Here is an 18,951-nt window from a genome sequence, read left to right as displayed (position 1 = left end):
TTGAAGATTCATGAAAATAAATATCCGGTTCACGACTTAGAATTGGCAGCGGTGGTGTTTGCCTTAAAGATATGGAGACATTACTTGTACGGAGTAAAGTTTACAATCTTTACCGACCATAAAAGCTTGAAATATTTCTTCGACAAGAAGGAATTAAACAAGCGGCAAAGGCGGTGGTTAGAAACCGTCAAGGACTTTGATTGCGAAATACATTACCACCCCGGTAAGGCCAATGTAGTTGCCGATGCGCTGAGTCGCAAAACAGATTATACCCCGATACGGGTACGATCGATGCAACTGGTCGTGACTTCAAGTTTACTAGAACGAATTCGAGAAGCACAAAACGAAGCTGTAAAGGCGGAAAACTGGAAAAAGGAAAGGATTATTGGCCAAGTTAAGGACCTTGAGGTAGGCAGTCACGGCCTAAAAACTCGTTTTAATAGAATCTGGGTTCCTAACACATGTGGGGTTAAGAAGCTTCTACTTGATGAAGCTCATAAATCCCGTTATTCCATTCACCCGGGAGCGACCAAAATGTATCATGACTTGAAGCAAAACTATTGGTGGCCCGGAATGAAGCGAGACAGTGTGAAATACGTGGAAAAATGCTTGACATGCCTACAAGTCAAGGCGGAACACCAAAACCGTATGGTAAACTCCAACCGTTAGAAATTCCGGTTTGGAAATGGGAGCAAATCACGATGGACCTATTGACCAAACTACCTAAAACAAGTCGTGGTTTTGATGCTATTTGGGTGGTCGTGGATAGGTTAACTAAAAGCGCCCACTTTATTCCGATTCATGAAACTTATACATCTGAGAAAATGTCGGAGGTATACACCAATGAAATCATAGCAAGGCATGGGGTACCGATATCCATTGTATCAGACAGAGATACTCGGTTTACTTCGAAATTCTGGCGTGAATTCCAAGAACAGATGGGAACTAAATTGTTCCTTAGCACTGCTTATCATCCACAAACGGATGGGCAGAGCGAAAGAACAATACAAACATTGGGTGATATGCTACGGGCTTGCATTATTGATTTTGGGGGTAGTTGGGATGTCCATTTACCCTTGGTCGAATTCGCATATAACAATAGCTATCACGCGAGTATTAAAATGGCCCCGTATGAGCTATTATATGGCAGAAAGTGTCGGACTCCGGTATGTTGGGGAGAAGTGGGTCCGCGAGGGCTAGCACCAACTGATATAATCCGAGCTACAAATGCGAAAATCGACATAGTTCGGACGCACTTGAAAGCGGCTCAAGACCGGCAAAAGGCATACGCAGATAAAAGAAATAGGCCAATTGAGTTTCAGGTTGGCGATATGGTCATGCTAAAGGTTTCCCCATGGAAGGGTATTATCAGATTCAGAAAAAGGGGGAAGTTAAGCCCGAGATTCATTGGGCCATTTAGAATCCTTGAACGAATTGGTAAGGTAGCTTATCGACTTGAATTACCCGAAGAGTTGAGTGGGATTCATAACACATTCCACGTATCACATCTCCGGAAATGTTTGGCCGACGAGACCGCTCATGTCCACTACGATGATATCGAGGTGGATAACAGTCTCAACTATGCAGTAAAACCGATTGCGATTTTAGATCGTAAAGAGAAAAGCTTGAGGAACAAAGTGATACATCAAGTCAAGGTCAAATGGGACCACAGAAAAGGGTCAGACACTACTTGGGAACCCGAAGAGGAGATGCGGCGTCTCTACCCTATATTATTTGGTACGTAATTCGGTTTCGGGGACGAAACCCTTTTTAAGGGGGGTGGACTTGTAACACCCCAAAAACATAAACCCGTATATTATAAAGTTCAAAGAATAGATAAACAAGAGTTTACCAACTAGGAATTTAACCTAGTTAAATTTCAAGTCTTGAAATAATGCATGTTATGGTTAAAATAATTAAAACTAAAGAAAAATCATAGTTAAAGGGACTAAACTTGTCAAAACTCAAAATTGTATTACTAATAGTAACAAAATTAAGCCAAACCTCCCAAATTGGGAGTCTGGTCGATCAAGAAACAAGCAGGGGGCGACATCCCCATATCCAAACCCTAACTCAAGCAAAATCTCTTCAATTGAAGCCCTAAATCAGTTCCAAATCGAGCTCTAATCACATATTAGTAAACACCTCGTTGTGAGGATCAAAAGGCAAGGAGTCCGGTTCCTCTAGCGGGCAAGCCGGAGGGGATTCACGAGGGAAAGGCGCGCTTTAAAGGTATGAAATTTATCGTTTCATTACATTATACATATTGTAGCTTTATGAGTTGGATAAAGAGGAATGAAAGCATGATGACCGAGAATTTCCATTATGTCATGAATTTGGCTATTGCCCTAAACAAGTTATAAACATGAAGTCGAGCGTCCGCAATGTGCTTGTACTCCGTACCCAAACGGGTCAAACAAGTTTTGGTAATAAACACGAAGCATGACTTTATTATATTGTGCGAATAATACATGAGGTGTATGCTGTGTAACGAACACCATAGACAAACTTATAAGCCTTGTCCTTTTATTAGATGATAAGTTTTGGTTCTGATGCATGATCATAGTGCGAAAGATCAACTAGAAGTCTTGCAATTAGCGTGAATGTTAATCTCCGTAACATGCCCAATTAAGTTATAGTTGAGTAATGTGATAGCCTATATACAAATACGAAGAATTAGCCCAGCCGTTTAACGATTCATACGAAAGTATGCTGTTTCGACTCATAATGAACCAGCAAAAAACTGCATTTTTAAACAAGGGAGTTATGTGCAGAGTCCACCGTAAATTACGGTAGCACCGTAATTTACGGTGACCTGCAATTCTTTTACGGTGAATACCTACTGAGTTACGGTAGGTCCCAAATGTCCAGAAGTCACCGTAATTTACGGTGACACCGTAAATTACGGTGGAACCCTGTTTGATAAAAATTGTTTTGATCATTTTCTTGAATCAGTGTTCGGACCTGGTTCGAATACGTAATTTCCAAGAGTGATAGTACTAATGCTTGTTTAAAATGTTAGTTCTCAGGTACCCAAGTAACGGATGAAGATCAAGCAAGCGAGCCGAACCGAACACACAACCTTTTAGAACGCTTCCGCAATTATGACTTTTGTTTTAGATACTAAGTAAACTAATGGTAGTTATTGTCTTGTATGGGGTTTTATAACAACAATACATGTATGTTGTAAAATTTTGGGTTTAAACTATGAAAGTTTTTGTAAAGTCATCATTTTGGCGTTAAATGCAAGGTTTTTAGGTTGTTAAATTTGATAATATAAACTGGGTCTTACACACAACGAACGACAAAGTGCAATACTTAAACATCCATCGATTTAACGACGAACGACAAAGTATAACCCTATGTGGGCGGCACTTAAACATCCATTGGATATATTGATAAATCGGAAAATGAATCGTAATAGCGATCGAGTTATTACCCTGTTTTGCGGCAGCAATTCGATATTAGTGTGTGTTTATTGTAATAATACTGTGATATCTCGACGTCCACAGAGAGTTTTCACGTCGTATTAACTTCAGAAAGCTACTGCCAAGGTCTGCTATTTATAGTAATTTTTGAGACATGCTTACGGACCGTATGGCATTTACCCTTACGGTCCGTAAGGGTGCAGTCTATTTACATAGCTAGCTGGGTTCGGGACTAGCTTGCATGACTCAACTCTTTTCTTAATTTCAATTGTGACAACGTTTTAAATAGATAAATATCAACTAGGGTTTAACCCCCCTGAGTTTTAGGGGCCCTGATCTTAATTCCAATTGTTCTGAAAATTTTAGGGTTAGTGCAGAATTACTTGGGTGTCTCAATTAGTGCTTTCTTATTGACTAATTATCATCCTAATTATGGATTTTGATGAGAGTTATTACACCTATGTTGAATACTCTCCCACGGGCTTGATTCAGTTTCGGGCATTCCCTCGTAAAGTGCCCAACATCCCTACAATTAAAGCATCCCGGCCCTCGACCATTTCCATTTCCATTTCCATTTCCACCTTGAGTGTTGTTTTGTTTGCGATTTCCATTCCCAGCTTGATTCGAAACATTTCCACGGTTTCCATTTCCGCCATTTCCTCCTTGTTAGCGGTTTCCATTACCATTCCCATTACCTCGATTACCAACACGCCCAGCACCAGTTCCGGCCCAACACGTATCCTTCGTGTGGCCATTCTTTCCACATGATTCGCATTTCCTCAATTTGCACTGACCAGAATGATGGCGCTGGCATGTATTACACTTTGGCAGCGTACCCATGTAACCCTTTCCTTTGTTTTCAACACCGGTTGTGGCTCTGGCCAGTGTGCTTGACTCACCCTTCTTGTTCACATTACTGGTACCTTGCTTGAAGTTGGAAAATTTCTGTTTGTTTTCACCAGACGACTCCACATGAGTCTCTTTCTTCTTCTGTTCAGTAACTGAAACTTGTTCAATCGAATAACTTCCTCAGTAAGTGCCACACTCAGATCTATGTCTTCCATGATCGTTGCAGGCTTGGATGTGGTAACCATGCTCATGATCTGAGGTGCCAATCCCCAGATAAAGCGCTCAACACGTTTAAACTCAGGTGTGACCATGTACGGCACTATATGGGACAAATCATGAAATCTTTGAACATATTCTGCAATCTTGGGGCCTTCCATCCTTAGAAGCCAGAACTCAGTCTCTAACTTCTGTATTTCAGCACGCGAGCAATACTTCCTTCTCATGAGTTCTTTCAGCTCATTCCAGGTTAACGCATAAGCAGCAGCTTCTCCTAAAGTTTGCACTTGCAGATTCCACCACGATAGGGCACCATCCAAAAACAGCCCTGAGATGTAGGTCACTTGTTGCTCAGGAGCACATTTGCTCATCCTTAGGACAGAGTCTGTCTTTTCAGCCCACCTAACATTGCTTGTAGGTGCACCCTGCACATACGTTAGAAATTACAAATGGTATTAGCGGGCGTGCTATAAATATCCAAATGTATTGTAATATATCTCAAACGACTTAACATTACCATTGGGTGGATTGTTATTGCTGTTGTTGTTCGAGACATTTCCACTTGTCTCTACATGGGAGGCCGCATACTGAGCTATAGCCGCGGTGATTATCCCTTAGAGTTCCGCCTCGGTAGTGGGCATGCGCGGGTCGCGTCTTGGAGGCATCTTCTAGAAGACGATCATGTAGGTCAGGCCATAGTATGTAAATAGTATGCGTACGTAATAACATTCATCAATCACATAACATCACATGTAAAAAAATTAAAACATATAACTTAACAAAGCATGTAGTGAGAACGTTGCCATTGAGCTTCATTAATCACGACCACAATATTGTTTTACATGTTTAATAGTACATCACATATCAAAATAAGATCATGGGGCTACATCACCCCCAAAAATGCAAGTCTGTCTACACATATCATGTACAAAAAGTGTGATCTCTCAAAAGTCTTCGTAAGCTGGCTCAATCGCGACTTTCTCACCAAAAAGATCGACCTGCATCAAACCAAAAATACCTATGCTGATGGCGGAGGAGGAGGAGGAAAATGAGCGAAAAGCAAGCAACGCATGAGCATCCAGTCCTCCTCTAAGGCACGACAGACGCGCAGCAAATATGCGATCTGCTGCTCAGATGTCAAGAAACGAACGTCTGAATCGGGGGAAAGCGGACGTGGAGTGTGCGGTGCTACAAAGGGGGTCTGACAGTGACAAGGCGGACGTGGAGCTCTCTCCAACTCCTGAATACGACGGCTCAGGACGTCCTGCTGTAGCTGCAGCGACGCAAGTATATCCTCCGTAGTGTACCCCACATGAAATGGGTGGTACGGGTCAGACAATGGCATAACAGGGGGCGTAGTCCACAAAAATGGCTCGCTCGATGGTATGAAAGGTGGTGCAGTAGGTGGTGCAACATGAGGAAACTGTGGCAAAAACGAAAAAGGTGATGACAGTACGGGTGGAACAGAAACAGGCGGCTGCCTCGATGACCCCTCTCCAAGACGAGGTGGCGGTATGTCCTGGAGGAACGTGATGGGTAGATCAGTGCGATGGACGTCAGTGGTGTGTGGGTGAAACAATGGAATATCAGTGGTGCAGAAACGGGTGCTACTGGAGGAGTGACAGGTAGCACAAACGGTGGGTAGTCGTCATCATCCTCGATCCACCCGTTGCGGGTGTCAGCATAACGAGGATCTTTGTGAGCAGCAAAAGGTGCACGGTCAACCAATACCGGCACGGGATCAGGTAACGGTGCATCAACAACAGGATCATCCACCAATGGTGGAGCAACAACGGGAAAGTCAGCAATGGGTATATCATCAACCAGAGGTGCAATGGCCGGTGCACCCATATCAGGCGGTGCAACGGCTGGGGCATCATCAAAAACGGGGTCATGGTCAACAACAGGCTCTGGGACCATGACGGGCTCAGGGTCAACAAGATCCACATAAAAATCAGCAGGAATGTCAAACAACGGATCAATGGGAGCTACGGGCGCCTCTAAGGGCTGGTCCAAATGAATAAACTTGATATCATGGCCAGGATCGAAGTCAGGAGGAAAAACTAGATCAAAAGCGTCATCGATCTCGTGGTCAAACTCAAACTTGTGTGACGGACCAGGTGCAGCTGACATCGCCATGTCGGGGTCGACGTCAGGAGAGTGATGCTGCACACCCTGGTTGTGCAGAGGCGCGGATGCCACAGACTCCAATGAATCTGGGACAGGTGAACCAAGAGGAACTTCCTCTACAGGGGCCTCAGCAATAGGAAAGACAACATCAGCATCGATCGGAGCCCCGCCCTCATAGTCGTCCTCAGGCGGACCCTCCTCGAATAGATCAATGTCGTCATCAGATACGGCATCGAGTGGTACATCCACCACGGGCAAAGCAGTAAGCGGAACGGGAGCAGGGATCAACGCAAGAGGTAGATCCCAGCAGGAATGCCATCAGCAGGATGTATCTCAACTCCGATGTCTGGCAGCGCGAAGGGATGTAAATCGTCGTCATCTGTACTCGTGGTGTCTGAGGTGTATACGTCTCCCTCTGATGGTATCTCATCGTCTGACACAACTGCCATGGGGTCCACTGTGTCCGATACTCCTGTGTCGGAAGAAGAAACCATGGTGTCTGTAACACAACCACATATGTGCACATATATCAATCATGAAGTCAAATAAACATGTAAGTCACGATAAAGCAAACAAGTAATTCTCCTAGTCTCCCTAGACTACCCTCCCAGCCTCTCAGACTGAACTTCCTAGCCTCTCGGACTACTCCCTGGTCTCTAAGACCAACCTCCCAGTCTCTAAGACTAAACCTCCCCAATCTCTAAGATTGAACCCTTCAGTCTCTAAACTGAACCTCCCTCAGCCTCTAAGACTGAACCTCCCCAGCCTCTAAGGCTGAACCTCCCCAGCCTCTAAGGCTGAACCTCCCTCAGCCTCTAAGACTGAAATATAATTTTTGAAAAAGTGTATTTGTGCCTTTTATTTGTAAAAATGTTTTGTATCCTAGATCTGGACGTTTCAGTGTATGCAATGTAAAAATGTTTTCGTGAGAGCCCTAGTGATCATTGTCTAGACTCGAGAAAGAATCCAAGTTCGCTATGATCGATGCTCTGATACCAAGCTGTCACACCCTAGCTTTTGCGGAAGCGTGGGTTTATTTGGTGTGACTTCTTAATACCATAGCACAATCATATCAATGCTATATGAAATTTAAAACACATGATAGTCATCCATTCATAAAATTTTAAAAGTTACCACAACAACATTGTTTTAAAAGTTGGCACATGAAACAACATACAACCATGACATAATTAAAACATGTTCATACGACACAACAAGAGACTTGAAATAAAACATGGTTTAAGACTTGTAACCCGTCCAGGCAAGGGTCACACTTCCTAAACCTGGATGACCTCATTATTCCCTACGCAGCTTGACGCGATTGCATACTTCGCCAGATCCACTAATTTCCTGAAATACATGTAGTTTGAAAAATCAACAAAAAGTTGAGCGAGTTCATGTAAAAGTGAGTATGTATAAACCTTTCATGTATGAATAAAAGTCCATGGTATGTAGCAATAAGGAAAAAGAGATCACCAATGGGTTGCAAAGCCACTGGTATGTGTGAGAAGGTGCAGGAAAACTCAAACCTAGCAAATTTGTTACCGGGCTTTGGCGGTAAGACACAGTCACCTCTATGGGCCGCCCCGGCCTCACGGGTGTGGGCTCGCTACACCCAAATAGATCTATCACTCTTGTGTCCCTCGGTCCTAACAACGAGGATTAATGGCCTTAAGTGTTGTACCCACCCCTCACATGATCTAGTAGTAAAAACCCTCCCTACGCTAACCATACCATGTAAATAAATGTTTGTAATAATTGTCGCATGAATTTCACCCCCGAAGTATAAAACTGAAAACAGTAAAGAAAAAAGGGGGACATGAACTCACAGAAGTGCGTAGACTGTAACGTCAGTCTCAAACTCGATCTGCTACGTGACGACCTACACGTACTAATGTCTATTAGACGAACGGGCCGTGCCTTGGCTAAGGGTTTAGTGTTTTGAGTTGCGTTACTTTGATGTTATACTTGTTAAAATAATAATAATAATTATTTTAACTTAACTTTTGCACTTAGGAAAAATAGTTAGGCAACTATTTTGTATCCACACTTCTTAATTATTTTATATGTGTATTTCCTTCCCAAGGATGGGGGTATCTATACATGTACATTTGTAATTTTCGAAAAATATATTTGAAGTCCCTTTAGAAAAATATATTTTAATCACTTGTCTCAAACATCTTAATTCAAAATATATATATATATATATATATATATATTTCCCAAAAATATTATATTTTACTTCATAGACTTTCCAAAATAATACTTTATTAAAATATACATATGAAAGTATTTTTCTGAAATATACATAACTGACGCTTTAGCGCTTTGTATCGCAATAAAAATTGCGTAACTTAAATATTTATTTCATGAGAGTTTTAGTATTATTTTGGAGTTGTAATTTCATAGTATTTTCAAGTTATATTATTTTATCCTAAAAATAACATAACTAGTTCACAAAATAAACAGATAATCACACAAGGGTTTTCGTATAACATATATATTCTACATATATGTTTATCAAATTTATTTACGAAAATCAACCTCCGGCACTTAGTATTTTTGTAATAAAAATCATGGCGAAGTTTATTTTGAAAACCATATTAAAAATATATTTGTAAACACTTACTAGAAAAATATTTCCTAAGTGTTGAAATTTTTGAAAAATTTCGCCAGAGTTTCCTTTGTAAATGGAGGCGTCCATGCTTACTAGCATATCATTTTCTTTTGTAAAATCATTCAAACAATTATCAATCATTATCATACAATTTCTAATTACCAAACTTATCAAAAACAAGCATAAACCATAAACTCATGAACTTGAAGATTTATAAAAACATGTAGTAACTTACTAGCATACTTAGTAAGTCTTGTTATCTTTAAAAATGTGATTGGTTCTTTAAAAACTTTATTTTTAAAGAGTTTGCATTTTCACAACTGATACGTGGTCGAAAACCGGTGTTCGTTTATGTCTAAGTTCATGTTTTTACTTAACTTTTAATCCCGAATAGCCTACTTATAAAAGGATTTGTGTTTTGCAGGTCTTGTGAAGTTTAAGGAGCTAATTGGGAGCTAAACGGACCACCAGGACGAAAAATGAGCCATCGGGACGCGGAACGGGTTAACCGGAATCAAGAAACGAGAAAAACAGAAAACCAAGGTTCCGGGGGCCGTCGCCGACGACCATATGGTCCGTCGCCGATGGCTTATGTAAATCTCCTTCGCTAGAAACCACCGTAGACAGCCACTTTGGCCGTCGGCTGAAAAAGGAAAAGCAAGCACCGTCGCTGACGGCCTGAAGCCCCGTCGGCGACAGCCTCTAAATGTTGACTTCGCAAACTGTTGACTTTAATAGGTGTTGGACAAATAAAAACGTTTTTCCATGAATCAAGAGGGGAGTTACACTGCCTTTTGAAGTTTGAAACCATTCTTGGAGCCTTTTACCTATCATCTATCATCAACCATTCGATCTACCATCCTTCCTACATCCCGAATCAAGGAGAATTCATCATTATCTTCTTGATTCTAAACCCTAGCTCCATCAATTTACCAATCCATCAATTCAATCATCCATTCACCATCATCACTCATCCAAAACCCTAACCTTCATCCATCCTTTCATCTTCAAGCTTCACGATGATCCAATTCAAGCTTTCTACATCCGGTGATCAAGTTTCTTCGATCATGAGCGGCTAATTTCTAGGAGGTTTCACCCCGGTGTAGGTTTTTGTAAGTCTAGGGTTTAACATTGTTCTTGGATTGATTTCGTGACAAATTGCTTTTTGATTTGAACTTATGACAATTGTCTTGCATTTGTATTGAATTCATAAACTATCGAGTGAAGATTAAATTTGACTTTATGAAATGTTTATGTGCAATTATGCCTTGTCTAGGTTAGAGTTTACATGTTCTTGGTAACGAAGTGCATTGTGGTCCGTTCTTTATAACGATGATAGCTCTTGGCACCTAAGCCGTGTAACACTAAATTCGTTAGTCGATTTTGTAATTGAATCAATCCTAAAACGTGAAGGAATCCTAGGAATGCAACTACCGAACCGGGTGTGAACCTTGTTTTCTCTATCTTGTCTAAGTCGTTATTTACATTTTGCAATTGTTAGTTTTTAGTAATCATCAACCAAGTCACTTAGTATTTTATTCAAATCTTTTCATTCAACAAAAATACATAAAAACAAAATAGCAAGCTTCATAATAGTGACAACTTTCATAATTCAATCGAATCCGTACACAAACCACATACTCTTCGTGGTTCGACCCCTCACTACCACTAACTATTTGTTAAGGGTAATTTGGGACTATAAATATTATCTTTGACTGGAGCGCGACACTCCGATCAAATTTTGGCGCCGTTGCCGGGGAGTGCGTGCGCTTTGTGTTTGGACTATTGTTTGAATTTGCGTGATTATCTATTTAATTTGTTTAGTTTCTTTTTGCACTTTGTCTTTTTCCTTGTTACGCGGGTGTGCTACTTGTGCGAGTGTATGCATACGCGGAACTCCGGGAGGACTTCACCTTTAGTCTACGAACCGGAAATCGAAAGAGTAGCAAGAAGAAACCTAGCAACCCGGTTAGAAGCAACACTTGCTTCTAATCAAACCAACCAAACACCACAACTCACACCAACCATTGAAACCGATTCAATGCGAACCAAAACTCTAACCAAAACCAAAACCAGAACCAGAACCAATATCAATACCGAAGCAACTTCAATCCCGCCCAAAATGTTCAACCTAGTGGTAACATTAACTCTAGACCACCCACACCACCCTTCCGAAATCAAAATCCCAATAACACCCAACGAACACCCCAACAACAAAACCTTCATCGACAAGCTTCTTTACCCATCAACCTTGATGATCAGAATGTCAATTCCGACCGTAGAGGTAATCGTGATCGCGGCAATCCCGCGAATGAAGACCCATTCTTCAACATAGACGACTTGAGGAACGCCATCCCCGATGACGAACCATATAGTGTTCCCGGTTATCAATCGCCGGAACATGTGAGTGTGCATATGGAAAATTCGGATGATGGGGGTTACTATGATGATCGGGCTAATGATGACGAAGATTGGGGATATGTGAATCAGGGTAATGTTTACAATGCAAGAGGGTATGACGATGAGGAGTTTGGCTACCAAAACGCCAATTATGTTGGAGATGAAGACTACGGGTATGGGAATAGAAGGAATGACGGTTACGAGAATAACCGCCAACCACGAAATAACAACCAAAGGAACCGAAATGACGGGTTTTACAACAACAACAACAATGGCAACCCTAATCGGATTCCTCGTTTCGTGGGAGGGGGTAACCAAAGGGGTAACCAAGGTGGAAATCGAAGAGACGATAGAAGAGGTGATAGGGGCGGTGATCGAAGGGACAATCGAAGACAGGGTGATCAAGAAGTGAATGGTCCACAACGTCGTCAACAACTTCCATGGGGAGTGAATGACCGTTTCCGACCGATAGTTACCGAAAATGACTCTCCGATAGTATGCGAACGGAGGATGTTTGACTGTAAACCGCATTACATCAATATATTTCCCCACTTCAATGGGAGGTCTAATGATGAGCCATATACGCACTTGGTGGAGTTCTCTTCCATTTGTAACACTATTGGGGGGCACAACTTTACACTAGAGGAGGTCAAGCTTCGTTTATTCCAATTTTCGTTGAAAGACAAAGCAAAGCAATGGTTTCTCACACTTTCGGCGAATAGCATCCGGACATGGGGTGAGATGCAACAAGCCTTCTTAGACGAATACTATTCGATGGCGAAAACAGACGATGCTAGGGATGAAATAAGGTCATTTCGGCAACTATCGAGTGAACCGTTGCATGAATCATTCACTCGATTTAAGGAATTGATGCGGAGATGCCCACATCACCTAATAGAAAAGTGGGAATTGGTGAAGTGTTTTGTACGTGGGTTGGATGACACAACATGGAATCGTCTCGAATCGACGAGCAATGGGACTCTTTTGAGCAACCATGAAGACGATGATTGGGAGTTCTTGGAGCGGATGAGTAAACGGTCGAAAGAGAAAGAATCGGCCGATCGAGCTAAGAAACATCCCATTTCCCGGTCACTTCCCGATCTCGACTCTAAAGATCGGATTTCTACCTCAGAGCGGGAAATGGCTCGAATGAAGAAGAAAGAGGTGAACGCGGTGCAATTTGAGGTGTGTGAAGAGTGTGGTGACATTGGACATAGAGCGGAGCAATGTCCAACGGGGTCGAGTGACTACACCGAGGAAGTCAACCAAGTGTATGGAGATCGGAAGCAATATGACATGAACTCCAACACTTACCATCCGGGCTTGAGAAATCACCCTAATTTCCGGTATGGTAATGCCTCGAATCAAATGAACCCGATTTTCAATCGGGTAATCAAGGAGGTCAAGGTGGGTCATCGTACAATAATCGTCAAGGTGGTAACCAAGGGGGTTACCAATGGAATTACAACCAAGGTAGTAACCAAGGATATCAAAACCGTGAAGGCAACTATCAACGTGGTTACAACCAAGGCGGAAATAGGGGTAATGCTTCTAACTCCCAAGGTGATGATTCGATTAATTTGAAATTTGATGCTATCATGAATGACGTGAGTACTCTTACCAATTCACACCACGAGTTCAACGCCGAAGTGAGGAAAGAGTTTGAAGTGAGGGATAAATCTCAAAAGGCATTAGAAAAGCAAGCGGGGCAACTTGCTTAAGAGATGGCTCAAATTCGTGGAAGTGGAGGAGGACTCCCAAGTGATACCACGGTAAACCCTAAGCATCAAGGGTCAAGTTCGAAGACCACACGTGAGGTACCAATTAATAAAAATTCTTTACGTAGTGGTCGAGTCATAGATAGTGGTGTTGAGCCACCACCACCCAAGTTTGTTGAAGGGGTAGTGGAAGATGCTAGTGATGATGAAGGTAATGACGGTCAAACGGGTCAAAACACAAGTGATGCGAAAGTTAATAAAAATACACCCGTTGTGACCGTCCCCGTCCCAAAGGCTAAGGACAAGGGTGTGGAGGTTAATACCTCCCCTTATCCCGAAGCTCTATTGGGACCATCTAAGAAAGTGGTAAATAAACGAGGCCCACAACAAGAAGAGATGTGGGAGATTTTTAAACAAGTCGAGATCAATTTACCACTTCTAGATGCAATTAAGCAAGTGCCTTCATATGCTAAATACTTGAAAGATTTATGCACCCAAAAGCGGACTCACATGTTTCCTAAGAAACTTGATTTAACCGAAAATGTGAGTTCGATTCTTTCGGGTGCACTTCCACCAAAACTTCAGGATCCGGGGGCGCCCATTATTTCAATACAAGTTGGTGAATTCAAAATGACACGGGCACTTTTGGATCTTGGGGCAAGTGTTAGTATCTTGTCGGGTAGTTTATACGACCAATACGATTTTGGTCCACTTCAAGTGTCTAACACCACCGTAGTGTTAGCCGACTTGACCCCTAAACTACCCCGTGGGATAGTCACGGATGTAATAGTCAAGGTCGAGGACTTTTACTATCCGGTGGACTTTAGATTATGTTTCTTTGGACCGAACTAAGCAACCCACGGTGATCCTTGGTCGACCATTTTTGGCAACATTGAATGCCCAAATTAATTGCAAATCGGGCACGGTCGACATGACTTTTGGTAACCGTCGGTTGCGGTTAAATGTCTTTTCAAGATTAGTGGATCCTCTAGTTGACGATGAATGTTACATGGCGGACATCGGTAATGAGTGTATACCTCTATGCGACATTAGTGACGAAGAGGAAAACACAATGGAGGAATGTTTCATGTTTGACAGGTTGCAAGGAGAAACAAATCGGAGCATGGATGAAGAGGTGAAAGAGTTGGAGGTTATGGCGGCAAAAGAAGGAAGGCCCACTTGGACACATCAAGTGGAAAGTCTTTCGGAAAGCATCGACACAAAGTTGAAGCCGTCATTGGAAGAGCCTCCGGTGTTGGAGTTGAAGGTGCTACCCAAGCATCTTAAATATGCTTATGTGGGTGAAGGTAGCACACTTCCGGTTATTATCGCATCAAACTTAACCGGGAAGCAAGAAGAGAAGCTGATGAAAGTATTGGTCATCCATAGAGCCGCTATCGGGTGGACCATTGCAGACTTGAAGGGAATTAGTCCCTCGGTGGTGATGCACAAGATCGTCACAGAAGATGGTATGAGTCCTTCTCGTGATACCCAAAGGAGATTAAACCCGAATATGCGAGAAGTGGTCAAGAAGGAGGTATTGAAGTGGCTAGATGCGGGTATTATATACCTTATCTCGGATAGCCAATGGGTGAGCCCGACACAAACAGTTCCGAAAAAGGCGGGTATTCAAGTCGTCACAAATGACGCAGGTGAAGAGGTCACCACTCGGCTGGTAACCGGGTGGCGTATTTGTATTGATTATAGGAAGTTAAATGCCGCAACTTCCAAATATCATTTTCCTTTGCCATTTATTGACCAAATTGTTGAGAAGTTGGCCGGACAAAAATTTTATTGTTTCCTGGATGGTTATTCAGGATACAATCAAATTGCTATACATCCGGAAGACCAAGCAAAGACTACCTTTACTTGTCCATACGATACCTTCGCTTTTAGGCGAATGCCCTTTAGACTTTGTAATGCCCCCGCCACCTTCCAAAGGTGTATGACGAGTATCTTTTCAGATATGGTGGGGAAGTCTTTGGAAATCTTCATGGATGATTTCTCAATATTTGGGTCATCATTTGATACATGCCTTAACCACCTCGAAAAAGTTTTGAAAAGATGTGTTGAAAAAAATCTTGTTTTGAGTTGGGAGAAGAGCCATTTTATGGTTTAAGAAGGGATTGTGTTGGGGCATGTAGTGTCGAGTCGTGGGATAGAGGTTGACCGTGCAAAAGTGCAAGTCATCTCTACTTTACCTTATCCTACGAATGTTAAGGGTATTAGATCATTTTTGGGTCACGCGGGGTTCTATAGAAGATTTATAAAAGGTTTCAGTGATATAACCAAACCTCTATGTAAATTATTGCTAAAAGATCAATCGTTTGAATTAAACCAAGATTGTCAAAATGCCTTTAACATTTTGAAGAAAAAGTTGGTTGAGGCCCTAATCTTGCAATCACCGAATTGGTCTTTACCATTCGAAATTATGTGTGATGCAAGTGATTATGCGGTAGGGGCCGTGTTGGTCAAAGGGTAAACAAGAAACCGGTTGCTATTTACTACACAAGTAAGACTCTCTCGGATGCACAATTAAATTATACAACTACCGAGAAAGAGCTACTTGCGGTGGTATATGCATTGGATAAGTTTCGTGCTTATATATGGGGTACTAAGGTCATTGTTTATTCCGACCATTCTGCAGTTAGGTATCTCATGGACAAGAAGGATGCGAAGCCGAGGCTAATACGATGGGTTCTTTTGCTACAAGAGTTTGACTTAGAGATTCGAGACAAGAAAGGGAGTGAGAATGTGGTTGCAGACCACTTGTCTCGATTGAGTGTGGAGGATTCTTCCTGTGAAGAGATCAATGAGAATTTTCCCGATGAGCAAATTTTAAAAGTTGGAATATTACCATGGTGTGCTAATATTGTCAACTATTTGGTTACATGTGACTTGCTGGCTCATTGGGATAGAAGGAAGAGGTTGCACTTCCTATCTCAAATCAAATACTACACGTTGGAAGAACCGGACTTATTCAAGTTTTGTCCGGATCAAGTCGTTCGAAGATGCATACCCGACGAGGAGATTCCTAGCGTCTTGATGCACTTGCATTCATTTGCTTGTGGGGGCCATTTTAGTGGTCACAAAACAGGGCACAAAGTGCCCAATAGCGGTCTTTATTGGCCGACTATTTTTAAGGATGCTTTCAATTTCGCTAAAAATTGTGTAGAGTGTCAAAAGTAAGGGAGTATATCAAAAAGGGATGAAATGCCCATGCAACCGATCCTCATTGTAGATATTTTTTATGTGTAGGGGATCGATTTCATGGGTCCATTCCTTAATTCGCATGGCAATTTATACATCTTGGTGGCGGTCGATTATGTATCCAAGTGGGTCGAAGCGATTGCCACCAAGACGAATGACCATACCGTTGTTTGCAATTTCGTACAAACAAATATAATCTCTAGATTTGGGGTTCCCCGGGTGATCATTAGTGATGGGGGATCTCACTTCAAGAATTTTAATTTTGGCAAACTATTGAAACGGTATGGTGTTGACCATCGAATTGCTACCCCTTACCACCTACAAACAAGCGGTCAAGTGGAGGTTTCTAACAGGCAAATAAAAGAAATTTTGCAAAAGACCGTTCGACTGGACCGTAAGGATTGGTCGACGAAGTTGAATGATGCTTTATGGGCTTTTAGAACGGCTCATAAAACACCTATTGGAACCACCCCTTATCGCTTAGTTTATGGGCGGAATTGTCACTTGCCGGTTGAGCTTGTGCATCGTGCTTGGTGGGCTATTAAAGAAGTTAACATGAAATACGATGATGCAGGTAAAGAGCGGAAATTAAAGCTTTGCGAATTAGAGGAGCTTAGGGAAGAAGCGTGTGAGTGTGCTTCGAAGTACAAAGATGATATGAAGAGGGCACACGATGCAAAGTTGAACCAGAAGGAATTTGAAGTGGGTCAAAAGGTTTGGCTCTATAATTCACGGATTAAATACTTTCCCGGTAAGCTCAAAAGCAAATGGATGGGCCTGTACGTGATTACACGGGTCGGAAAGCTTGGAGATGTTACAATCAAGGACCCGAAGGACGGGTCGAAGCAAATGGTTAATGGGCATCGCCTTAAACCGTTCCTTGATGGTAACAATGAGAAAAAGTATGAGAATGTGGATTGGTAAACTTCGTGGTAAGTGTGCCAACTTATGAGGTCAACTGAAAGGACCGGTAATAAGTTTTGTAAAGTTATGTACATTTTATTTCATTGTTTGAGTGTTTTTAGTGTTAATTGTTTTCATTCCTACTAACCTTCTTGATTGTGTGAAGTTCGGATATCACGAACGAGTCTTGAAGACAAAAGGTATGTTTTTAGACTTAATTGTGTGTATTAGGGACAATACACGACTTTTCGGGGGTGGTAGGGCCGTTGACGGTTCTTGCGTTTCAAAATTTTAACTTATAAAAAATTCACAAAAAGAATTTTAATCATTTTTTAGGAATTTTTTATGCACATAGCCCCTTTATTAAAAGTTCATAATTTTCCTCATATTTTTCATAATATATATATATATATATATAAAGTGACTTTGGAGGAACCGTCGCTGACGGTCATACACTGCGTCGCCCACGAGGTCTCAAAACCACCGTCGCCAAAAAAGTGCCGTAGACAGCCATTTAGGCCGTCGGCTCCCGAGCAACAACTACACACCGTCGCCGACGGTGATTCAGCTCGTCGCCGACGGTCCCGGGAATTCCGTCCGATGCAATTCGTTGCTAGACCCATAGACTCGAACTTAATCTGTTTTTTTACCATCTAAACTCAACCCAAACTCGTTTTTAACCACTTTTGTGACCTGAAAACTTCACCACACTATCCATACTCTCATTCAATTCCAAATTCAGCAGATCCATACGTTTCTTATCTCTCTCTTTCACTCTATCTTCCCCAAACATCCTACCAAGAACCCTAATCTTCTTCTTCTCATAACTTCTTCAAATCTTCACCAAATCCAGTGATTCTTGAGCCTAAATTGTGTAGTTTTTCAAGAGGAACAAAACCCCATAACAGTTTCCATTAATTCTTGCTCGTTTGCAAGATTTCTGGGCGCGAAATTTTAGGGTTTTTGAGGGTGTTCATCCAAATCATTTGCTTTGCACTTTTCTTTAGTTCTTCTTGTTAATCTACACCAAAGGTACGAACTTTCACTTAATTTATGCTTGATTGTCATATAAATTGTTGATTTCTTTCGAAATTTTAAGCCTGGTGTTTAATAGTAGATTGTTTATCTTAATGTATGATGCTTTAGCATAAATGTAAGAATGTTTGCTTGATTTAGGTGGGATTTGGGCATGCTTTAGTCTTGGTGATGAGATTACATTAGATTAATTGCATGATTGAACATAGTAGTGATGTTGAATATTGTTGAAACCATGAATTTTTGAGAAATTTTATGATTAGACATGTTTAATTGATATAGATGATAAAATTAGCGACTTTGGAAGTTTAAAAAGGCGAGTTTACATCTAAATTTGTATTGAAGTTCAACATTGCATATTATGTTCAAAGTTTGAGATTGTTTGAAAATTTGGGGGTATACTAATTGTTGTTTTCTTTGTCTTTTGATTGTAGCCATGTTTCGA

The 18,951-nt window shown here is 41.6% G+C and overlaps 1 protein-coding gene across 1 annotated transcript; it reads right to left on the bottom strand.

Annotated features, from left to right (window-relative positions):
* Positions 1–5,511: 5,511 nt before the first annotated feature.
* Positions 5,512–7,117, bottom strand: LOC118488214 (proline-rich extensin-like protein EPR1). Its single transcript, XM_035985449.1, has 3 exons — positions 7,031–7,117; positions 6,096–6,818; positions 5,512–6,012 (listed from the first exon to the last, which is right to left on the bottom strand). The coding sequence occupies exons 1-3, from the start codon at positions 7,115–7,117 to the stop codon at positions 5,512–5,514; spliced, it is 1,311 nt and encodes a 436-aa protein (XP_035841342.1).
* Between the last annotated feature and the right edge of the window lie 11,834 nt (positions 7,118–18,951).

This window comes from Helianthus annuus, chromosome 16 (genome assembly GCF_002127325.2).
Source record: "Helianthus annuus cultivar XRQ/B chromosome 16, HanXRQr2.0-SUNRISE, whole genome shotgun sequence".
In the NCBI taxonomy this organism is placed as follows: Eukaryota; Viridiplantae; Streptophyta; class Magnoliopsida; order Asterales; family Asteraceae; genus Helianthus; species Helianthus annuus.
Note: the sequence above shows the minus strand (reverse complement) of the source record. Positions and strands in the feature narration are given on the sequence as shown.